The sequence below is a fragment of the Anopheles aquasalis genome, chromosome X (assembly GCF_943734665.1).
Source record: "Anopheles aquasalis chromosome X, idAnoAquaMG_Q_19, whole genome shotgun sequence".
Classification (NCBI taxonomy): Eukaryota; Metazoa; Arthropoda; class Insecta; order Diptera; family Culicidae; genus Anopheles; species Anopheles aquasalis.
The window spans coordinates 822,795-847,794 of NC_064876.1; the positions used below are offsets into that span (position 1 = coordinate 822,795).

The following is a 25,000-nucleotide window of genomic DNA, read 5'->3' on the forward strand; positions in this document are numbered from 1 at the left end:
GCATCTTTAAAAAATCTGTAGAGACATTGGGCGCACTAAAACAACGCCATCCTTAGGGAGACCCATTGAAGCACAATTGTGAAACCATTCAAGGATCAAACTTTAATTATTTCTTTACAGTCTGCCTCTCAGGAGTTTATTGCTTTTATAAACGAACAAAAGTGCACTAAAGGTAAATGGTAAACTATTCTTGTATGAATTGAATCGCTCTTGCCGATAGAGACGAAGAGAGACACAGAAAGAGAGAGAGAGAGAGAGAGAGAGAGAGAGAGAGGCCAGCAGTGTTCCTTCAATCCTACAACATAGCAAGTCACGCGAGAACTTCGGCAACGCAGAGTGAGGCAACCCCTAACGAACAAGCGATCCTAATCGAACGAAAGCGAAAGCAAAACTTAATAGGAAAAGTGGAGCAGCCCACCATCGAAGGGCGTTTCGCTTTACGTCTCGCACGAAAGGAATGGATGTGTGATTTGCCAAATAAAACAAGGCACAGCTAATTTTACAATTTTACGATTTGAATATCCATTATGCAATAGAAAAAAGGACCACTTTACGGGTGTAGAAGCAAAGAAAAACTACGAATCAAATACTAATCACAAAATTAATCAAAACAATATCCCACTGGTGGGTGTATCACTTAAAACTTAACCGTACTTCCGCACAATAAGTGCATGAACGGTTACGAGTGGCGGCTTGCGATGGAAACGATGGCAAAGAGCACCTGGTCCTTATGCAAATGGCCCGTTGTGCCAATCATCTCTGCCATCCGCATCCGCACCAAAAATGCTCGGTTCTGACTCGTGATTGATGTTGCGCGACGAGGAAATGATCTTGAATTGATGTATTTTTCTTTACACATGGAAAAAGCGAAAGAAGTAGAGAAAAAGAGAGAGAGAGAGAGCGGAAGAGAGCGAAACGGCGCCAGAGATCGGCGCTAATCGAATATCCCAATCATCCGGGGCGCCGAGTTTTCCACTTTTCCATGCCAACGAATTTCCTCCGCGTAGTGCTACTTCAGTTTGTCTTTGATTTTTTTGTTGTGTCGGTAATTTTCTGTCTGGTTCTTTCTTCTTTTTTTTTTTTTTGATGAGCCAGCCACTCAGAGACTCCTTGTGGTGTCTCCTAGTTACGGGGTCGTGAAAGGGGGTGCGCGCGCGCGTGCCACGTCATTAGTTGCTAAGCTTGGTCCATTCCAGGGAATTGTATAAATATGTGAGGAAGGGGAGGGGTGTGATATGGGGCAGTACAGTACCAGCTGACCAGCTGATCCCTTGGCTACCCCAATCACTCCGTTCCCCAAACCGGGGTGTGGGGAGAAAGGGGTGAGCGTCTGCAAGTCAGCTCGCTGGACGAGTTACCGAGCGTGCATTACAACAAACTCCCCCTTCGAAGAGAGGGCGAGAAGTTGATGGACAAGCGATGAAGAAGCGGTCCTCGCCCCAGGACACTAGCGAGAACCGAGGGAAGTGGGAGCCACATAACGAGTGCTGGAAAATTGTTATTCATGGAAATTGACTTACGACACAGCGCACCAGGGGTCGGTGCGCACCAGGGATGTGATTACCGGGGAAATTCTCTTTTGTAAAATTTGTTTTCCATTTCCAGCCGCGCCACCCTGCGCCCTACGTGCGCACTCTGCACTCGCTCTCTCTCTCTCTCTTTCGAAGGGATGATGATGCTGATGATGATGTCACCCCCTTTTGTGGAGGAGAAATCTCACAATGCAACAACCGTGCTGCAGATGCTGCTGAAGGCAGTCAGGCAGTCTGGCAGACAATGTGAGTTGCATTCCAGCAATGGCAGCACCCGGCCCGGCCCTGGAATGATCCTTTCGCTGGGGGGGAGGGGGGGGGGGGGTGGTGGTGAACAAACAAGGGGTTGATGGGCTCGTTCGCTCTGCTTTCTTTGCTTGGTGTGCAACTCAGCGTGACGTTGCGATTGGCAGGCAGGCAGGCAGACCACAGACGCTGATCCACTCTCCAGCTACTGTTGTCAACACACCCTCTCCCCCGCCGTACACCACTCTGTTGCTGGGGGATTTCGAAATTTTTATTTTCCAATTTTCCCCAAACACACAACGGGGGGGGGGGGGGGGCGCGGACACAGGAGCGACACGAAGGTTCGTTTCGTTCAGCAGAGGGAACGTATCTTGAGTAGCAGCACCACGACGACACCGGCCCCAACACCGATCGAACAGAGGACGAGCAGCTGGTCGGCTAGGGTGGCGCTGCCGGTCCCGTTACTCTGCTCACCCGTGTCACCCACGCCCGGGTGACGGGTCGCTAGCAACCCGACGGCGGACGGTTTGTGGCCGAGACAGCGGTACAGCGGTTCGAGCGCCTGCCGGATCCGTTCACAGTTGCAGCGCAACCAGTGGACGCTGCGGAAGGCAGACCGGGCGACGAGCGCATTCCCATTGCTGGCGGTGCGGTTGTAGGCGGCCGCAAAGTTCGCGAGCGTGTTAACCATATCGCCCGGTTTGGTGGTACGCTGGAACAGCAGATAGTCGGTGGTGGCCGGTGTTTCCTGGGCGAGCAGTAACATCGAACCGACCTGCGCCTGCAGCACGATCGGTACGGTGCGCGTCATACCGAGCATCGGGCAGTCGTACTGTTCGAGCGGCCGGCCAGCGAAGCGGAGCGCCAGACAGAAACCACCGGCCGCCCGACCGTTCCGCTGGTGGTGCACCTCGAGGTGGAGCAGCTCGTGCACACCGCAACCGAACAGTAGCTGGCCGCGGAAGATCGGCGTGTTCGGTTCGTCGTTGATGCCGTACACGAGCGTGATGCAGTCGCGTTCGCGGTGCAGCAGCTCGAAGAAGGGCGACCGGGCCCGGCTGTACTCGCTCGCCAGCAGCTCGAACACGGTCGGGTTCTCGAAGTCGATCGACTTTTTCAGCAGATCCGGCGACCGGTACACCATGTAGCAGGGTTGCTCTGCCAGCTGGTCGGCCGTCACCAGCACCACCGGCAGTAGCAGCAGCAGCAGCAGTAGTAGAACACTTGCCTGTTGCATGTTTTGTGGAACACTGACCCGGCGTGACCGTGGCGAGGGTTCCAGGACCACGGTCCCAGCAGATTGGCCGATTAGGGCCAATCGACAATGATTGCGGCAGTAATTGAGGCAAATTTGGTGGGGGGGGGGGAGCGATTGTGATGTGTTTACTGTGTGGTTGCTTAATATAATTCGATTCCACTTACATTGCCTCAATCTTACCTAGTAACTGGTGATGTATTTTTTTGCTGTACGGTGGATGGAGTGGATTTTCATTTGCTTGTGCCCCTTGGAACGCTCGGTATTACGGTGCGGTGACAGATAATTGAGTTCTGTAAATTACACGTGGAAAAGGAGTTTATCAGTTTATTTGCTAAAAAAATGCTGCGCCATTCCGAGCAGGATTCTGGAAGTTAGGCGGTCATATCTACATGACAGTCGAAATCATGTTTCTGTACATGTTTTTTTTAACTCTTTCTGTCCCTTTTTCAATCAATTCCTCCTCCGTTGTTTGCAATAAAATTGTTACAATAAATCCTACGTTTAATGTTAGCCCCAGAAATCTTCAATTGGCAGCGGCTGGGAAACGTTGAGAGAGTTACGAGAGGATACTCAACCTGTTCCTTTTCGTCTAAACGATCGTCTCGAGCCTTTGCGAGCTGCTCCGAGATCAGTGACCGGAACATTCGCTTTCTGACATGTGCCAGGTACTTCTTAACTGTTTGGCCAGCTGTACAGACTTCACAGTTAATCCCAAGCAGCGATGTAGCGACTTTTTCCTCGCTTCAGCATCCTTTGAAGCTTTTTGTCCGTCAGTGTCGTCGTCCGTGCAGAACCATGCCTTCCTGTGATGCTTTTATTGTTGGGAAACAGCATCAAGGACTTACAGATACTGAAACACCCGTATCCGAGACTCACAAAGGGTCACACGATAATCTTTATGGATGCGTGATGGATGCAGGATACCGTTTTTTCGAAATTCGCAAATCTCGGCACGAAGTTGCTTCACATTTTGCGCCACCGCGATTAGAGTTCGATTGATAGAGCTTCCAAATTTTATCTATTGGCTCATGGGTAACTACTTTTGATGCCTTCTTTTTTGTTTCTGCCATGTGATTGTCGGTTTGCCCGTGAAAAATCGATAAATTTTGTCTCTTTTTTTAATCCATGCTTTACTTTACAAAAGACAGCAACGGGCACACAACCGACTAACCACCATCCGGCGATCAGGTAGGAGTCCACCGACCGATCGAGCGGTAGTCGAATGACAACCGAAATTTGAGTCTTTAGTTTTGTTTTTCCAGACAGCACGGGCCGGGTGTTACATTCAGTGCCACGCTCACGAGGCAATCAGGAGAAACGAAAGGAACGTCAAGGATAACGAGAGGCTTCGGCTTCGGCTTCGGCGCATACTGTTCGGTTGGCCCGCTGTTCGTGGTCCCGGTCGTGCGAACGTGGAGCGAACGTTTTCGAGCAGTTCCCTCCCCACCTTACGAGCGAACGCCGCTCGACTCGACGGGCCACGGGTTGCCACGACGGGTGATAAGCTTTATCTCTGGAGCAGAGCATCCGGTCGTCTCGCTCACTGCGACGGGGTGCAGTATCTGTCTGTCGCGGAGACGAAACCCGGCACCGTGCCACCGTGGGCCACGCTCCACGCTTCTGTGTGTCTGGCGCGGTCCAATGGCGAACGGGCGCGCGACGTCACTCGATGCGAGCTGAGGCTGAGACAGGACCCGGCGATGGGGACCCGGGAGGCGATGGTGAAGGAACGGAGGGTGCGGGAGGGAAGCGCACGTTGGTGACTTCGAAGCACTAGCTAGCGCTGCAAGCGGTCCCACCACCAGAGGCGCGCTCAGTTGGCAGATTGCCGTTAACCGCACCGGACGCGACCACTGGCCGCCGGACGAGCCACCACCACCCACCATCGCGGAAGCCTGGGGGGAAGAGAAAAGAGAGAGAGACCAGAAGCGCCAGCCAGCCAGCCTGCCAGACCGGTGTGAGTGTGTGTACCTGTGTGTGTGGTAAACGGGGTGAAGGGGACGGGCCACCCACCCGGGCCATCCGGTCCGCGGACCGATCATCCGAGGACGACGACGACGGGGCCTCGATCGATCAATCAACTCCATCAACGGGCAAATCCGCCTCCGTGGGGGGCAGTGTTGTGTCTGTGTGTTTGTGTTTGTGCGTGCGTGGAGTGCCCGTGCAACCCCCCGTCCAACAATCAACCGCACCCACCCCCGGGGCTGTGCACGATCACCAGCGAGGTAGCGATCGAAACAGGCGAAGTGATCACCGAAAATCTGGCGTTACAACTGTCCTGGCTGCGTGTGGGGGTGTGTGCTGTGTTAACGCATTACTGCAAGACATCTGTATCCTCTGTTCCTCTTTCTTCTTTCCTCGAGACCGAGTTTTGCTCGCCAGCTTTAGCCACTGGGGTTTAGAATCACGCTCGTTCCCTAAATGTTAGGCAGAAGGTGCATAAACTCATCAATCATGCAGCAGCTCAAGATCAATTGATCGTTATGTCGTTTTGATTTTTTGTTTTACGTACGAGTACAAGAACTTATATTGCAAAGTGGGAGGTTGGAAGCGATCTGCGGATGTGCTTTTTTTTGTGTCACTTATTCGTGTGAAGTTTTATTGCCACACAATGGACGCCTGCCTGTGCATAAACAGCATAAGAAGCAGCTTTTCTATGCTTAGATACCAACTCGCCCTATTGGAGTTGTTCTAGAATTTATTGTGATTTAATTATGTTACAATAACAATCTAATCGAACACGTTGAGGCACTCTATTGGGCGTATTGCTTTTTGTGCAACGTGTTTATTGTTATTTTATGCAGGTTTTGCACAATATGTCCTCGAGCTCTTCGTTTTGCTTTAATTTCATTCGTCTATGCTTTAGTATACCTTTGAACAGCACACTTTTTTATGAATATTTTTAGTTTTTTATTGTTCTAATACTTCAATTGGCTGAATATCGCTTAAAACATAAGTATTCTGTCGTTCTGCTTATGCCTCTTTTCAAAAAGATATTTGCGAGCGTGATCTCTGCCAATAAAAAGCTGATAATTGGTATAACTGAGGAGAGAAACATTGATACAATCTTAACATGAATCCAATGAACATTGTTGGATATTAGAATTTTATTTGTAATAGAAAGTATGTTGAGGAAGCCCCAAAATGGACTGAAGGGAGAGAATTTCCACATTGCAATGCAATTTTACGGGATCTTACTCGATCGAAGCAATCTAAGAGCTCACAAATACTGCTCTGGCACCGCTCCTGTGTAAACTGTGCTGTTCTCACCTCCTGGGATCAAACACAACGACAACACAAGCTGAAATGAAAGACCACAAGCTTGCTCTTGATGATCGCCCACACGGCAGAACGTTCGCGCTTTTATTTCGCCGCGAAAAACGGTTTTCATCCACCGCCTGCACGCGATGATCGTAAGGAATGCAAAACGGGAGACGATTAATCGCACGGCTTCAGCATCCTCTAATCACCTTTCACCGTAAGCAATGCAGCAGCATCCAAAGCCTTCAAAGGGCAGCTGCAGTAGCTCTTCCAGCAGTGGCGCGCGCAAAAATTAATTAAAAGCATCCCATCCCCGGGAACCATTTGCAATTACATGGCGACCTAAGGGTGTGTCAATCCATCCCTTACCAACGCCGGCAAGAGTTCAAGAGCGTCCAAAGGGGAACGGGTTTCGTTGGTTTTTTGCTCCATCCCACAAAATGGGGGCCTTCTTTCGGGCACACATTTTCTCCTCCTCATCGTCCGCTCGGTGCGAGAGGCAGCTTAGGCTAGATTAAATAAATTTGCATCCGAGAGCCCCCTACCTGGTAGGATAAAAGGGGGGGGGGCGTAATTGAGGGGGCATCACATAATCGCTTTAAAAAAACGCATCAAACGCGCACTTCGCTTCCCTGGCTGACGTGTAGACCCGGGCAGGCGGATCACCCACCCAACACTAGCAGACGGTAGAGAGGAGGGGGGGGGGGGGGGGGGGGGGGGTGTGAAATATTTAAAAAAAATGAGAAAACAATTTTGCACCTTGCGCATTCTCCCAAAAAACACACAAAAAAAACCCTAACACCATGCGCCCACAAACGCCAGCGCTAGTGTGGCCACCCCTCCCCCATCCTCCACTCGAAGGCGAAGCAAAAGAGCAAATGAGCAGAATAGTAGCGCAAAAAACAAAAAAAACGAAGAAAGCAAAAAACCACCACGTTACCGGAAATGGTGACAATGGTTCGCCTTTTTAGTTTTTCAACTCCCTCGTACCGAAAAAAAACCAGCCACCCACCCACTCAGCCTGTGGTCGCGACGAGGGCGCTACTACACCGTGGCTCCTGACGAGCCTGACGTCCTCGTCCTCGTCCTGTGGCGCTATATGCTTAATTAAATTTTGTCCATTGTTGCGCATATTTTTGCATTAACGAATTACCGACCGAGTCCGGCTGGCCCAACGGTGACGGCGATGATGGTGACGGTTCCGGGTTTCCGGGTTTCCGGGGTTGTGCTAACGATGAGCTTAACACCACGAGCTCGTTCGACATGCGGCGCGCGGTGAGCTGGGCGCGCGCCCGCGCGCACTCGATGCATAGTAAATGAAGCCAGGGGTGGCCAATGACTGGGACAAGTGCACGCGTTTCACGCGCACTCCTAGCGAGTGCCACAAACCGTCCGGCTGTCCGTCCGATGACCAGAAAAAGGGCAGACCGCGGAGTCTGCCACTTCCCTGTCCCTTTTGGCACTTGAAATGGCTCCCGGGATGACTGCTGCTGTTGGTGGTGGTGGTGCGCTGATGAGAAATTAATCTTCTGCCGCGGTAGCAGAAGCCTCTCGGGTCATCCAGCAAACTATGGGGACCGGAACGCAAGGGAGGAAATTAAGAGAGTGAGAGAGAGTGAGAGGGATAAGCAACGCAACCGGAAAGGATTCCTCGATTCAAAACAAACTTATAAACGTGCCACAGACAACAGGCAATCATCATCAGCAGCAGCAACAGCCGAGTGCTAGCATAAATAATGGCAAGACACTGCCAGTGCCACCGCTGCTACTCCATGCTACCTGTAGTGACCAAAAACACTTACCCACATACGTACACATACGGTGTGTACCGGAACAGGAACCGCTTGTGCTGCGCTTGCAAATTTGCCAGATTGAAGCAATCTGCTGCTGCTGCTGCTGCTGCAGCAGCAGCAACGCGATTGCCTTGCTGTCTCGAGGTTCCTCGAGTTCCTCTCACTCGCCAGCCATTGTTTTTGTGCAAACCATCCCCACAACCCTTTCCGGCTGACGAAGGCTAGCTAGTTAGTAGGAACCGGGGGCTGCTGCACCTTACGACGACGACGACGACGACGACGACGACGGGCGAACGCATTGGCGGGTGAAAGCAAAACATAAAAAGGATTAAATTATAAAACAGGGCGAACGAGCGGGTGCAACCAGAGAGAGTGGTGCAACAAACAAAGAGGAAGCGCGCACAACGGATCAACACCAGGGCACCGCAGTAGTAGCGTGCCGCTGGAGCCGTGCCGAGCCAAATATTTGCACACTACCCCCCCCCCCTCCCCATTTTTTCCAAGGACGGAACGGTGGTGCCCCTGAGGTAAGCCTCGTACGTGCCGGTGCTCGTCGCGCGCGATCCTCGTCCGGTCGGTATGCCCTGAACCGAAATGCGAAACATTCCGTGCGCTTCCTTCTTTCCGGTTTATTTAATATTATTTTTTTTTCTTGTTGTTTGTTTTTTGGTGTATGTGTGCTCCATCCGTCCGTGCTCCTGTGCGACACCTGCACACATACGGAGGGAGAGAGAGAGTGGGCGCTTGGTGTGGCAAAGTGGCGAAGCAGAATGTGAAGTGCGCGAAACCACTTCATTTTAAAAGGCTACCACAGTAGAAAAAAAATGGAAGCAAGAAACACGAAAAAAAGAAAGGTGGGGATGGGGTAATGAAGTGCGCCCGGCCGCACACTCCCCACGATAATTATGATGAACGCAAGTGTCAAGCGCGGTGTTGGAGGAGAATGGGAAGCTGTGGAGGTTAAACGGTGGTTGGCACGGCGCGATCACCGGTCAGCAAGTGCGCAAAGCGAACGAAAAAGGAGAGGGGGGGGGCTCGCGAGGAGAAGCTAACAAATAAAAATGCGCTCCGTTCGGGTGCGGAAAGAATTGTGAAGCAGAAAAGGAAATGAAGGCAAACAGAACGGCGAAAACAACGTCGTCATTGCGGAGTGGATGATGCTCCTGCTGCTGCTGCTGCTGCTGCTCCTGCTGTGGCACCCGTTAATGACGGGCAAGGATTGCAAAGGAAGTAGTGGAGTGGAGAGTGGACAACGTAAAAAAGGCACGAAAAAAAAAAGAAACGGGGCCACAAGAAGTGGCCATTGCGTAATGAAATCGGAATAGTCGCGTCGCTAAGGTCGCTGAGGTCGCAGCAGCAGCCCACTACTGCCGACTAGTGGCTAGTCATGGGGCATGTTTTTCCTGTGTGTTTTTTTCTTTCTTCCTTTTTCCTGTTTTTTTTTAACTCCATCATTCCCGCTGGCCCTGCCGTTTGGGCCCTGCGGGTTTGTGTCAGGTTTTTTTTCGTGTGCAAATTTTACTCTCGAGCGCTTTCGCTTTCCCCTTTGGTTGGGTTGGTGCCACGGGGGGTAGGAGGGATGATTTGCCGTCCAGGGTTTTTTTCGGTTCCTCTTCTTCTTCTTCGGTCACTTCTCGCCCGTGACAAGTGCGAGTGTGGAAGATGAATTGTGACGCTTGGAGCGAAGATTAATTAACATCCCGCGACCGGACGCCGGAAGTAACCGCTTCTCGGCCAACTTCAGCAACCCCTTCCGGCTGCCCCAGCTCGAGTGTGTGCGACTCGGGGTGTGGATGATACGGGCAACTCCTGATCCCCTAGAACCACGAGCCAGCGGCCGGATTTATCGCGTTTCGGTGGCCAGTCCTCCGGCCAGAGTGGAGGAGTTAGCAGGGAGTTCGTAATTATGTGGCTTAATGGTTGCTCGAAGTTAATTAAATCATAGCGCGAGGGAATGAAAGAAGAAGAAGAAGAGGAAGCAGAAAAAAAACATTAAAATAACCTCCACCATCCCCTCCCCCCCCCCCCCCTGCTCGCTTTGCATACAGTGCCTTCAGACGCCTTTCAGAGCGAAAACCAAGCAGCAGCAGCAAAGAGTGAAGTGCGTGTCAGTGGCAAGTGCAGTGTTGTGTAAACGCAACAGAATAGCGCGTGTGTGACGAGTGCGCCCGTGTGTGTGGGTGTCCAAACGGTTGGGAAACAAGGGGGTGTGGGCGTGATGCGTAGCACGGACGCCATGATCACGTCGCCACCGGCCATCGCCGTCGTCGTCTTCCAGCGATTGCAGTGATTGCAGCGTCAGCCACGTGTCCCTTTTTTCCCTCCCCCCTCACTCTATCCCTGCCAGAGTGTTTCCCATTAGCCACTGAAAATCCCCCCTCAACAAACAAAAAACCAGAAAAAAAACGGAGAGCGAGAGTCGAGGAGCCGCCAAGGACAAACGATGTCGTATCGCAGTACGCTTCTGGTGCACGTGTGCTTCCTGCTAGCGCTGGGCAAGGGTAAGTTTGGATTTGATCACCCGCCTTCCTCTGTGTTTCTGGGAGGGATTGCACTCGGTGTCCATCCGTCCGATCCGTCGATTCAGTCAGTTGTTCAGTGCGTGAATCACCGATCAGCGAGCCGACAACGATGATGATGATGACGTCGGGAAAGGGGTGGTTTTTTTTTCTTCAAGGAAGGAGGAAAATCGCCTGCTTGAAACAAAAAACGAAGGGCAAAACAATCTATTCTCATCTCCTTTCGATCGGCGAGCGGTCGAGTGAGTCATCGGGAACAGCTAGAGCGTCAAGTGAGGGCGTTCCACTCACCCCCTAAGATGCTTGCAAATTTATATCTAAACGGTCTGTCGCAAAGTAAACTGGTCTTTTTCCATAAGAAAATTGCTGGTGGAGCTACAGTAATGGGACTGAAAGTCCCTGAAAGGTGAACCTTTCAAACAAAAATACCTTCATTCAGATAGCGCCACCAGAAACTTTCCAACTATGCTAAAAACGCCCTGTTTACTTTGCGACCAGACCAATGTACAAGCTACAATCTACCCCGAAAGTAAAATGGACTCCAACCGACCGCTTGGCGACTTTTCAATTTTACGCAGCCTTCCAGCCCTTTATTGCGACTGGTTCAGTTTTGCGAGAGAGAGAGAGAGAGAGTAGGGTGCTCTTCCTGGAGCTTATTTTTCCAATATCCGGCACACTGATGGTGCCGAGCTGTTGATTTGCGTGCGTTCCGTTTGGGACCGTTTAGCAAGACGCATCCAAGAATGTGGTACAACTGTGGCTGCGACCACCATGAAGCTGTTTGCTGCACGGCGATGATGTTGTCCACTTAATCACGGTGGTATGTGGTTTGCAACCCCCCTTTCTCTCTCTCTCGCTCGATCGATTGCTTGTTGATGGCTATGCAATCGAGGCGTTGTTGTGCCTTGGAGGGATCGAACGACGCATCCTTAGGAGTCTGGAATGCCGAACGACGATGCTGCGGTGTGCCTTAACAAAAGGGGAGCGGGAGGGGCAGCTAGTAACGGAGCGGCTTTTTGGGGGAATAAGCCAGATTCATTTCCTGTCGGGCTTGTAGAGGGGTTAGCCAGCCCAGGATGTCTGGTGGTGGAGCAGGAAATGGAAAGCGGTTCACCGAAATCGAAATGTTGTTGCCAGTGGTGGTGGTGGTTTTTCAAAGGGTTTTTCAAGGCGGTCCGGCACCGCTAATGAGTATTAATTTTTGGTAAATTCACACATCGTTCTTGGAGTGGGTGGATGGCGCTTAGCATTCATGACCGGGCGGCACCCGCAGCGCATGTGTTTTTGTGTTCGGCGACAACTGATTTCATTTCACTGGCACTTCCTGTGCCACCTTCATCTCCCCCCCAAGGTCTGTCACCGGGAGCAGACGCGTCTGTCGCGAAACAACATCCCGCAGCAACACGCGCCTGGCGCACGTACCGTATCGGCACACCGGAAGCAGACCACCACCGGATGTGGCCGGTCACTGTGCTAGTGTACCATGTTTGACCGCTGTGACCGCTCGATCGGGTTTTCGGCTTTTACTGTCTCGCTCGCGCTCGCCTGCTCATTTATTGGAGCACCCCCCCCCCCCCCCCCCCCAAAATCCACCCCCCACTCTCTCTCGAAAGGCACGGAAGGAACAGGCGAAACACGCACTAAATTCATTAAATATGGAGATACGGACTCGCGAGCTCTCGATTGAGTCGGCGGTGGCTCGGGGAAATCGCCGGAATGGAACGGAACGGAACGGACCGCACCCCCTTCCTGCCGGTTACTCAACCACCAGCGATTCACACAGTCACTGCAGCAAGGCAGCTAGTGGCAGCAACTCCACTCGATGCCCGATGAGCTGATGGCCCGATCCGATGACAGCTCGCCACTTCCGCTAGCCCCCCCCCCCCCCCCCCCCTTTTTAAACCCTTCCGGTTACCGGTTGCCGGTTGCCGGTTGGTTTATTTATTTTCCGTCACGCAGGCACGGCAACCGGAACCACCGAGGCCAGGTGGTTGGTCTATTTTTCGGGAGGGGGGCCAAAGTTGATTAGAATTCATCTGCAAATGCCAGATCATTGATGGTGCCCGCGATACCTAGGGAGGGGGGGGGTTCGAACCTTCATTCTGGTGTCATCTGCTGCTGCTGCTGGTGGTGGTGATTTTTTCTCACGTTTAGCAACAGAGCGACAACGGTCAAACAGCGAAACACAGGCGGTGTATTGATTGCCTGCACCGTCACCGGCAATCTGCGCTTGGCAGTGAGTACTGCATCCGTTCAGGGCGCAGCGGGGGTTGTTTTGTTGGTGGAGCAGTTGACAATCAACACGCCTGCCGGGAACGAAAGGTGATCCCGGTGATCCGTGGCAGTCAAGACGCCATCACGCGCATCGGACCGCGGATCGGACTCACACTCAATCAATTTTCTGCCGTGGTTTCATTGGAGTGGGGGTGAGAATTCCGGTACGGCCCAGCACCGATCAATTAGACAATCAAATGTACAGGATCCACGGCCAGATGACAGGAGACAGTGGCGCATTTCGCGAACGCAACCACGTTTTGTGATGCTGATGATGATGATGATGATGGATTGGATGGATTGGGCTGATGATGACGACAGGCATGAAGGCATCGGCCATCTTTAGCAGTCGAAGGCCGCGGTAGTAGGGAGGAGGAAGAGAGCTGAAGACAAACAACACATAATTCGCAATTCCGTTCGAGCCAATCATTGGCATTGGTTGCGGTTCTCGGTCCGGTTCTATCGCTTATCCGGTGCGTTCCGTACCAGTTACACCTTGGGCACCCATTCGCGAATATTCTTGCAATCGCTGGCGATTTATTACGTTGCTCCTCTTGGGCAACAGCCGCGTATCCATCTGGGGAAGAGAAAAAAAAACAAAGCAATACACAAAAACAAAAGTCCGCTGCCATTTCTCATCGCAAATCGATGTACGTGTGAGCGAGTGTGATGATCGATGAATGTACGGGAACGTTTTATTTGTCCAAACAGATAGTGTGTGTGAGAGAGAGAGAGAGAGAGAGAGAGAGAGAGAGAGCTAAAGGGAGAGAGCAGAAAAAAAGAGGCGAGGAACGGGCGACTAATTGCGATAAGGCTGGACGCTACATGGAGACAATGGGACAAAGGCCAGCTCTTTACTTTAGGGGGCTCCAAATCGATTCGATCGATTGCCGTGCCACGCATTCCGTGCTAATCTCGGGCAGCTGATAAGCAGCGGTTACATCGCACGAGTAGAGGAAAACACAAAACAACGGGGGCGCATTTTCAAGCACTAATGCTCATAATCTTAGGAATTCTGTGTTGGTTCGCTCCAAGGCCATGGCATTTAGATTGGAGACATTTATTAAAGGTTTCTGTATAATAGGGATTTTCTTTTCCACGAAGAAACTAATTCAAGAAGACGATGAACCTTTCTTGTTATTTAAATACTCTACAGCACGCGTTGAATGATTACTACGGTGTCCCTAAAATAGGGGAAAGTTCGATTTATTTTGAACATTCCTGTGTTTTATTCCTTCACATTAATAGCGTCGCCTTTGACGCCTTTTTGCAAAACGTCGATTGACCTTGATGGTCTGCAACACGTTCCTATAACCGTCCCTGGAACTCTTTTGACCACTTGTAAACATTTTCATTTAATTTAGCGTAGTAACTAAAAGGCTCACTGCATTGTTCTTTACTTATCCGCAAACCAAATGCATTTTATGTAAATGTTCTTTGCTCCAAACAATTTGTCGCAGCGAAAAAGCGAAGAATGCACTATCAGGTAGCTCACAGAGCAAAAAGTAATAATGCATATCTCAAATACTAATCAGCATTTTGGCGTAAAACTAGTCATTTAGTAAGCTTATTACCAAAAAACACATATTTTGTGATCACAGGTGTATGTATTGAAGGGAAAGGAACCGAAAGAAACAGGTTTCGAAGTGCAATAAAGGATGTTTGCATTCCTGGACACTGAAACTGAACCAACATCTCCTTTCTGTTGTTGTGATGGACAAAACAAGCGCCAGCCCGGCATCGATTCCGAACGGGTTCAATCTCAAAGATCAATGCTTAACTGTTTGTGGAATTCATTCATTGTGACTTTGGCTCTATTAAAACAACGAGAGTTGTTGAGTATTGCAGCAAAAAGGCTCATAATTTTCACGGCCAATAAATATCATTTCCAAAAACCAGAAAAGCCGCTAACTCTTCTTCAATGTAAAAGAAGTCACTGCTGCGCCGGGCTTTCCCCGCCCCCCCGAAATTCCAGGAATCTATCTAGGTCACAGACGACTCGGCCTCGGAATCGGTCATCGCCAGCCGCAATGGCTAGCAGTGATGGCATCCAAGCCAAAACAAAACAATCACGATCGACGGCGAATGGGTGTACCAAAGCAGAAGGTACAATCACGCCGCTGCTGCGCCGAACGTTCCCCCCCCCCTGAAATTCCCGGAATCTAGGTCAGAGCCGACTCCGATTTTTTGCAGACGCTAATTTGGTGCACCTGTTTTTGTTACACACCGCGCTGGTGGTCGCTTTGGCAAATGAATGTGATTTTTAATAAAATAACTCTACAGCACGCGTTGAATGATTACTACGGTGTCCCTAAAATAGGGGAAAGTTCGATTTATTTTGAACGTTCCTGTGTTTTATTCCTTCACATTAATAGCGTCGCCTTTGACGCCTTTTTGCAAAACGTCGATTGACCTTGATGGTCTGCAACACGTTCCTATAACCGTCCCTGGAACTCTTTTGACCACTTGTAAACATTTTCATTTAATTTAGCGTAGTAACTAAAAGGCTCACTGCATTGTTCTTTACTTATCCGCAAACCAAATGCATTTTATGTAAATGTTCTTTGCTCCAAACAATTTGTCGCAGCGAAAAAGCGAAGAATGCACTATCAGGTAGCTCACAGAGCAAAAAGTAATAATGCATATCTCAAATACTAATCAGCATTTTGGCGTAAAACTAGTCATTTAGTAAGCTTATTACCAAAAAACACATATTTTGTGATCACAGGTGTATGTATTGAAGGGAAAGGAACCGAAAGAAACAGGTTTCGAAGTGCAATAAAGGATGTTTGCATTCCTGGACACTGAAACTGAACCAACATCTCCTTTCTGTTGTTGTGATGGACAAAACAAGCGCCAGCCCGGCATCGATTCCGAACGGGTTCAATCTCAAAGATCAATGCTTAACTGTTTGTGGAATTCATTCATTGTGACTTTGGCTCTATTAAAACAACGAGAGTTGTTGAGTATTGCAGCAAAAAGGCTCATAATTTTCACGGCCAATAAATATCATTTCCAAAAACCAGAAAAGCCGCTAACTCTTCTTCAATGTAAAAGAAGTCTCTGCTGCACCGGGCTTTCCCCGCCCCCCCGAAATTCCAGGAATCTATCTAGGTCACAGACGACTCGGCCTCGGAATCGGTCATCGCCAGCCGCAATGGCTAGCAGTGATGGCATCAAAGCCAAAACAAAACAATCACGATCGACGGCGAATGGGTGTACCAAAGCAGAAGGTACAATCACGCCGCTGCTGCGCCGAACGTTCCCCCCCCCCCTGAAATTCCCGGAATCTAGGTCAGAGCCGACTCCGATTTTTTGCAGACGCTAATTTGGTGCACCTGTTTTTGTTACACACCGCGCTGGTGGTCGCTTTCGCAAATGAATGTGTCCCTCGCTAGGCGCTGGCGAGTGCAGTGCAGTGCGGAAAAAAGGGGAACATTGTTGTTGTTGTTTATTGGTTGTTTGTGGGCGAAAGGTTTGGTTTGTGGCCGAAAGGTGCACCGCGCAAAACCGGCGTGCCATTTGAGGCTGGGAAGAGTTGTGTACTCACGGTAACTTTCTTTTTCTGCTAACTAATCGTCCCATAATAGAACCGGTGACCCGCTGCTCTTGGCCCATTCTTTCCTCGCTGTGTTGCTATTTAAAGCGCTCTCTCTCTCTTGCTCTCTCTCTCTCTCTATAACCTTTCTGGTTGTGTTTTGTTGAGGTAACTTCGCATAAATATAAAAGCAGATAGCAGTAGAGACAGAAAGAGAGAGAAAGAGCAAGCAAAAGATAGGCGCCTAGACGCTAGTGAGGAGAGTTCCCCCCGGATGGCGCGGGGTTAAGGTAGAGGGGCGAAAGTCACCCGGAAACGCTATAAAGGACGACGCGAATCGAAGGGAAAAGCGGTCGCCCAGAAAATGGCTCTTTTAAGGGTGGGGATGTGGGGACCTCCTTTACGTTCGTTCCTGCCCGGTTCTTCACTTCCGGAAGCAATGCATCCCATTCATCATCCATGCACACAAACACGGACACACACGTACACCTTTACCCATACAGAGTGTATCATAATCCCGTTCAGGCGATTATGTGCTCGTTTTTGTCGTCGTCGTCGTCGCCACTGGACTGTGGCGTGCCCGTATGTGCCACGACCCCTCGGGTATCTTGGCTGTCGTCCTCGTACTCGTCGTTGATCCTGGCTAGCTGGCTGGCTGGCTGGCTGGCTGGCTGGCTGGCTGGTCTTGCCTTAACGCAAGGACAACGCGAAGAATATTCTTCACTCCTCTTTGTCCTCCTGCCCTGTTGCCTTTTCCTTTTTCCCGGGAAAACCGAGTTATGGAAAGTCAATCGTGTCAGTGGCCCAAAGGGAACGTGGGAGGAGGGGGAGGTTGACGAGAATCGATGAGCTTTCCCATTAGTGTGCTGGCGGAGGGCACACATGACGCACAGCGAACTGGAGCACAAATGAAGGCGCTGAGGTGGCTCTGAAATTGCAAAACACTGACGACGATGCACTTGCACAGCGCACCGAGCTTGAAGCCTCGTTTGAGCCGCCTTATCGCATTGATGAGCTGCTGGAGTCGAAGGCGACACTTTTCCACCCACAGCAACGCGGCAACCAAAAAACAAAAACAGAAAAAGAAAATTCTAGTCCCCCCCCCCTCATTCCGCGTTCTCGTGGCGCTGGGCTGGTGAGATATTGTTGCATGATAATGTTGCGTTTCATTATCATATATTCTTGGGCGTGCTTGAGGCCGTGATTCAGTTTTGTGTTGGCAACATTCCAACCAGCAAACCGCGTCGCGTCTCAGCTGGGCCCGTGTCGTGTTCGCTGTTGGCGCGCGCGCGCGCCTTCGTGGGAACGACGGCTCCTTCTCGGTGTGGAAGGGCCGGGGGGGGGGGGGGGGGGGTGGTGCTGGTTGATAATTTGGTCGACTGCTATTTATTGGTCGCATTAGGGGGAACGGGGGAGGGGAGGGGGTCCACGAGACAGAGAGAGAGAGAGAGAGAGAGAGAGAGACGCGAGCATGATGCCACGATGCCCAAGAACGGGCGAAATGGACGGAAGCCCCGAAAGTACGCAAGATAAGACGCCAGCACGACTGGCGGTACCATCCCACTATAGCTGGCCTGTAAATCCTGTGCCACTGTGCCCCCCTTCTCGGCCGCAGCAAACCGTCGGACGAGCGCATCACAGAGCGAGCGAGCGAGCGAGCGAATGGAGCAAAAAAACAAAAAAAAAGGGGGGGAAACTTAATTCTCGCCATCATAAAATCGGCGTCAAAGGACTACCGACCGTTCTGCCACCCCCCCCCCCCCCCCCGCCCGTTGCCAGCCAGCTTTTACATCGGTTTCGGGATTGGATCAACGCCCGCGGCTGGCTTTCGGAGTTGAGCAAACGGGGGAGGGGAAGGTTTTTTGCTGGTTCAAGTCAGTGCCGTGTCTGTTCGCTTGGCCGCACGTCGCGCATAGCGTTCCCGAGTCTGTGCACAGTGCACTCTACTTCGAGCGGACGGCGTACGGTGTTTGAGGTTAGGTTTTTTTGGTTTTGCTACTTTTCGAACCGGGAGCTCATGTTGTGCTTATCGTTTTGATTGCTGCACTGGCGATTGCTTTGAAGCGGTGCAGCAGCAGTGAGGGAAAATAAGAGAGAGAGAGAAAGAAGAAGAAAAGAAAGAGAATCATGTAATCGTCCTTGGCTGCACATTATTTGTTATCTAAGGCCTTCACTTCCTTCGCCAGTACCCTGTTTCATAATACCAAGAAAAGAAAGGGGGGGCATTGGGCCCCCCGGAGGTCAAATGTGGATCTTTCTTTCGACCCCAGAATGCCAGAGGAACGGACGAGTTTCTTCACGAGGCACAGACAGCTGCTGACCGGCCCAATCATCTATTGCCATTCTAGGGCCAGGGCATTCATTTGCATCCGAATGCGAGATCCGAAGGTGTGGATGGGAACTGGAGAAACAGGGGAGAAGCAGCTGAGTCCAGCAGTGGACACTCAGTCCGAGCATCGAAAAAAAAAAACAACGAACGTGGACCGAAAACATTCTCCTCTCTCTTTCTACCAGCCCCCCATCGAAAGGGGCTTGCTCCAATCGCCTCGAGGCCTCTGGTGTGGCGCGCCAACCAAGACGCACAAACCACATTCTCTCGCTCGCTTGTGTCTGATTTACGGGCAGCGATTCCGGCGTGCGAATGCCGCTCACAAAAGGGGAAGGCGGCGAGAAGGGCGATGGCTCCACCGAGTCTGTGAATCAATCGATGTCGTAATGTCGTACTGCCACTTATCTGGCACTCGCGCGCTGCTCCTTCTCCGTGTATGTGTGCGAGCTTGTTTTTTTGGCTAGAACGGCACCGCGACGCCAAGAATCTGGCGCCAGCGTGTCCCCCCCCCCCCCGTCCCCGCGCGACAACCAACAGTGACGACGTTCTCGCTCCGGGCGCCCGGCCATGCCAGCCAGCCAGCCAGCCAGCCATGAAAATATATTATTTGAGAGAGAGAGAGACGACGAAAAAAAGAATGAAAATAAAAAGGGCGAGATTGCAGGGCGAGTTGGCAAAATGGCGAACAACCTTCACAACCCCCCCCCCCCCCCCCCCCGCTCCTTAAAATGATGATGCGAAACTGCGGCGTTTCCGACCGGCTTCCCGGCTTCCTGGCGAGTGCAGTTGGGGTTTTTGGGAGTGAGGGGGCTTATGATTGGCGCCCGGTTGGCACTCGGGCTGGGCCGCAGGCTGGCTGCCAACTGCTCAATCCGTGCCATGGTGCCTGGAGCACCCCCCTCCCCCCTTTTTGCTTCATTTTTCAATCTCTAACTATCGGGCACCGAGTGAGCACGCCAGCAAATCGATGATAGCTCTTCTGCTGCTGCTGCTGCCCGGAATCGGCTACACTGATTCGGAACACTCGCGCCGCTCGCGTGCAAGTTCGCTCGATGCTTTATCTTTCTCTCGGGATGCTGCGAGCGAGCGCCCGTGATTGTTCCTTGGTGGGTAGGCGGAAAACAAGAAAAACAAAAAAGGATAACAAAACAATCAAGAAACAACGAACCGAGAACTTGCTTAGAGTGAGTGTGACCTGGGGTTGAGACCGGTTGTGAATGGTTTTGCTGGTTGCCAAGTGTCTGCCGGAAAATGGTGGCGCGCGATTTATTACTCAACGTGCGACGCGACGCTCGATGACGCTCGATGGCATTCCCTCGCCCAAGGAGATTCCTTCCCCTTAAACGTCCGGTCCGGAGCGGTGTTTGGCGGCCTAGCGTCTCATCCTAGGGGTTTGCACGAGGGGATGAGGGTGCTGGTTTTTTTTTTCGCCGTCAGTATGTAGCGTGGATGACGTGCGGTGCAAGTGAGCATCGTCTCGCCTCAAGAAGATAACAACCACTCACCAAAACCACACCACATGCACCCCGCCACCCTCTGTGGCAGGAGCAGGGAGGGTTAACTTCATCCGAGAACCCCCCGGGACCGCCTTACTCCCTATCGCCACCGGGATCGCCGAGACGCCGGCGCCCCTAATGAATCAATGGGAAAACAAAGAATCCAACGAAGGGGGGGATTGGGGGATGAAATTACACACCAGCGCCAAGCGTCCCACCGCACCTCCTTTACGGATCGCACACAAAGAAGAGCGGCGAGCGGGCAAGCGCCACAGCAGCAGAAATCACTTTGTGCCCAAAAATGACCCAAAAATGACTCCGCAGCAGCAGCTGATGAAGGGGTGGTAGCGGACGGACTGACTGTGCAGAGCAGGAACACTCGACTAAAACACCCAAGGAAATAGCGAAAGCCGGGAGCCGTGCAGCGAAAAAAGGGACAGGAAAGAGTGAGAGAGAGAGAGAGAGAGAGAAAGGGCACTCGAGTGTTGTGGAGGGATGAGCCACGCGCATAACGCGGCAACGTAGCAACATGAAAGATATGAAAACCCCGAAAAACGCCAGCCAGCCAGCCAGCCAGCTAGCGAGCGAGCGAATGAAGGGTGAACGGGAAGCGGAGCGGGAGGCGGGGCAGCGTGTAATAAAATAATCATGGCGCCAGACATTTTGACGCCAGCATAGTCCACGGGCGACCCACTCTTACCACCACCACCGCGCACATAAATATCACAAACCGTGCCAGCCAGCCAGCCAGCCAGCCAGCCAGCGAGCCACCCTGTTTGGCTTTCCGCGGGCTTTTGCCACTCTGTAGCGAGTGTGCACGATTTTTCCTCTTTCTTTTGCTGATTGCACCCTTCTCCCCCTCCACTCCCCCCCCCCCCCCCCCATCACAAGTGGCGGGCGGGCGCGCGCGCGTCGAGACGATTTTGTTTCGCATTTGTTTCGGATCGCTTCCGCCCGGCTTGCGATCCACAGGGCGCAGCAAAGATAAGGCGAAGCGCCAAAAGAGAGGAGGTGCCTAGAGTTCGGGGGTGGGAGGATTTTTTTATTCGTTTTCCCCACCGCGTGGGGGGGGGCGGCGTCGATGAAGACACCGAGATAAAGAGAAAAAACGGAAAGATGAGGGCCCTTGATGGTATCGGCCAATGGGGGTGGGTGGGGGGGATGGCTGAAAATTGCTCGATTACGGCGCGAGTGGCCACCACGATTGACAAACTGTATGATGACGGGCGTGCGAGCGAGCGAGACCAAAAACTGTGACCACTTCCGGTTCCTTCTGGAAGCCCTCGGGCGAATCGGCCGATCGTTCAGGTCAGTCCGCCGCCCCCGGGGCTGCTGGACAGCCAAGAAGATTGCGATTGCCAGGGGAAGGGGGAGAGGGAGGTTGGTTTCCGATAAAAGATTTCAAGAAACGCTAGACAACAAACCCCCACCCCCCGCCCATCCCACCCTATCTCACTCGTTGAGCTGGCGACTGCGGAATGACTCCATTGTGCAGTTGTTGTTTCTTTGGGGGGGGGGGGGGGGGGGGGGGACGCCAGCTCCAGCGTGGTGTCCACTCCGCATTCGGCTATTATCTTCGTATTGTGTTTTCTTCTCGCTTCTCGCCTTGTATCGACCGCGGCCTGTCAGCGGACTGTCCACGGAATGTGAGCTGGGATCTGTATTATTGGAATGGCACCAGTTTGTCGCCACCCGACACTTCTCAAGGCTCCTCCCACCACCAACCTCCTAATGACGGGACTGGCAATGTGGAGCGACTGAAAGCGGAACAGGCGAGAAGGGAGGGGAAGGAGAGGTGGTTGGATAAACTTTTCCCGCATTCCGCGACCGCCATCCCCCCCCGCTCCCCACCATTTGAAGCTGGCGAGACATTACGATGGAAAGTTTTAATATAACTTATAAAATGTTATCCGTCCGTGTTTCACACCGCTGGGCGCACACTCACATACACGTTGCGCATACCCATACCGAATGCAACCCCTTTTTATGAGTTACCCACCGCCACCGTGGCGTCCAAGTGTGGAGTGTGGAGCCGTCGAGATTACGGCGTCGGCGTCAGGTTTGGGGCTATTATGGCTTGTCAATCTCTCTTTTCAACTTTTGCACCCCATCACCTCGCGGGGACTGCACTGCACATCCCCCCCCCCCCCCCCACTGCAGGCAGGCATCAGGCCGCCGTCAGCATCATCATCATCATCATCATCGTCACCCAACCACGTATCTTTATGCTCTTATATGCTCTTTTGCTCCTTTATGACTCGCGCGCGTAAAGCATAAAGCAGTGCTTAAGATGGCGGAAGCGAACGAACTTCCGCCCTTAACGTAACTCCCTCCCTGGCCGCATCCCTAGCATTGGGAGTTTTGGCGAAGGAGTACACACGTCCTAAGGGAGTGTCACACACGCGTGTCCGCTTGGTCACTCAATTATGGTTGCGCTCGCGAGACGGTGTTGAAAAGAGGAAGTGTAGGAACGGACGCGACGCAGAGCTTGCGGACACCCGGATGCAGCAAACGAGAGCAGCTACCCATTTTTCGGGGATAGCTAAACTATTTTGATTTCTTTTTTCAAAAGGGGAAGGCGGTGGGGGGGGGGGGGGCGGAAGTAACAGAAAAGAAAATATCCCCGGGTCCGTGGGGAACGAAACAATTTTGCTACAATTTCCGCACCGCGACACAAGAAAGGCGCACCAGGTTGCTGGCGGGCAGAATTGGGTGTTTTTGCGTTTGTATTTCTGCATTTTTAACCCAGGGGTTTCCACGGTTCGCTTTTTTCTCTCTCTCTTTGCTGTGGCGAGCGGTTGGAAGGGAACACAACAGAACCGTCCCGAAATCCCGTTTGTACGGAAGAAAAAACCCTGGCCGACACTAGACCAATGGACTAAGCTACTCTGTCTCTTTTTGGCTACCTAAGAGGACTGCGGAAGGATCCTGGGAGGGTGGCAGTGCAAGACGCTGCAAAGAACAAAGGGGGATGCGAAAGATTTCCGAAAGGAAATGTTCCTCCGGAGCCTGTGATGCTCTGTTCTATCTCGCGAGCGCGCTCGCACGGATGTTAAGGAGACTGTGTGCCCGGTATGAAGACAGCAACCAGGTGGTGGTGGTGGCGGTGGTGGTGAACCTGGCGATATCTGATTGAATTAAAATATTTTATTCATGTAATTCGTGAGCGGCACAGCAAACGGCAGCGCTCCCGGGGAGTGTGTGTGCTGGCAACTGGTTCGCTCCAGGTGGTAGCCGATGCGCTGCACTCGTAGCAGCAACACTGGCATGTCGGCGGCTTGAAAGTCGGTTGTCCGATGGGCTGACGCACTCGTTTATGCTTCATTTCTTACCAACAGGATTGCTGCTACTGCTGGCGATTGTAGGAAACCCCTCCCCCCCCCCTTCCCCCCGCACACAAACTCACACTGTTCTCTGTTCCGGTTTTTTTTTTCGTTCACAGAAATCGAGGCCAGCTGGGAGGAATGGTGGACGTACGATGGTATTTCGGGTAAGTGTGTGTGGCCCCCCAAAAGTGGGCCCCGAGCAACGTTTCCTGCAGCAGTGAAACCTAACCCCGGACTGCCTCCTAACCCCCCACTCTCATGCCTTCGATCACACCCTCGCTAATGGATTGAGTGATCGGAGTTGTCGTGTAGTGCGTTGACCACGGTTCGCGATTTCGGCTGTGGTAGGGGTTCCACACCAAAAACCGAACCGAGAAGCCCTTTACTTGGTGGTTTTTTTTTGTTTTGTTGTTGGTTTTATTGGTCCTCTTTAAATCGACGATGCAGCGTCGCTTCCTGATGCACCGTTCCTTCGGTAATTTGTGGCCAAAAAAAGGATCATTTTTGAGGATTTGTTGTGGCGTAACCATTCAACACATTTCTCTCAAGTAAATGGCATATTAAACTACAACTTTTGAAGAATATTTAGTATTATTTTGGTGAAGATTTAATAAAAACTTTATCCATGGCATCACATTTCGGCAGTCGTGTCTTCCGAAAAGATACATTTTCCCGGTACCCATCGTAGCTGCATGATGGGTCATCGGAACTATGCAAATCCCGTATTCTTTTGATAGATTTTAAGTTTATCTAGGTAGTACCGTCGAGCTTTTTGTTGAATTTTCCATTTTTAGTCCATTTCCCCCTTTAAGTTGTAATGTCGGTGCAATTACAAAAAGAAAGAACTATGCAATTTTACCCGTTAACTGGCGCCTCCATCATCGCCAACGGAGCTACATCATTTCGTATTATCATCTTCGTATCTGCTTCACGCGGTTCGATCGTTCGGCGGTCTGCCAACCCCTCGCACTCGTCTAACCAGCCCCCCCGATAACTTCGAGTGTTGCGCGCTGCGCCAATCCGATGCCCATCAACTGTGCGCTGCAAATAATGGGCCGACACTTGAAGCCGTCAAGCCCAAGCGGTCGTTGTCGTTGGCTGTCGCTGGCATAACAATGGTGGAATCCCTGTGCCCCCCCCCCCCCTCCCTGAAAACAGACGGCAGATATCATGTGTGTGCTTCTGTTTATGTGAAAATCGGAACCAGATTCCCAGTGAGCGCAACAGAGCAACGCAGCGCACAGAAGTTGGCATTATGGGCCACACGGTTGGCTCCGCACCGCTCCTTTTTACGCCATCTAGGCCATTGTTCCACACACACACAAACACAGCTGGGTGAAGGTAAATAAACATTAATGTTACCGCATCTGTCCGTCTGTCACTGACTTTGAAGGACCTGGCCCCGAGTGTGGCCACTCTTTGCCGTGT

The 25,000-nt window shown here is 51.7% G+C and overlaps 1 protein-coding gene across 3 annotated transcripts in view; it reads left to right on the forward strand.

Annotated features, from left to right (window-relative positions):
• Nucleotides 1-4,866: 4,866 nt before the first annotated feature.
• The window catches only part of LOC126580846 (carbonic anhydrase-related protein 10), a 31,553-nt gene continuing 11,419 nt past the window's right edge, over nt 4,867-25,000 (forward strand). The window contains exons 1-3 of one of the 3 annotated variants that reach the window (XM_050244136.1): nt 4,867-4,993; nt 10,139-10,591; nt 23,689-23,736. In XM_050244136.1, the coding sequence (XP_050100093.1) occupies nt 10,534-10,591; nt 23,689-23,736 (106 nt within the window). In that variant the 5' untranslated portion in view covers nt 4,867-4,993; nt 10,139-10,533. Of the gene's footprint in view, nt 5,000-5,212; nt 5,262-10,138; nt 10,592-23,688; nt 23,737-25,000 lie in introns of those variants that run through there. The other 2 variants (XM_050244154.1, XM_050244146.1) reach the window with 2 other exon arrangements.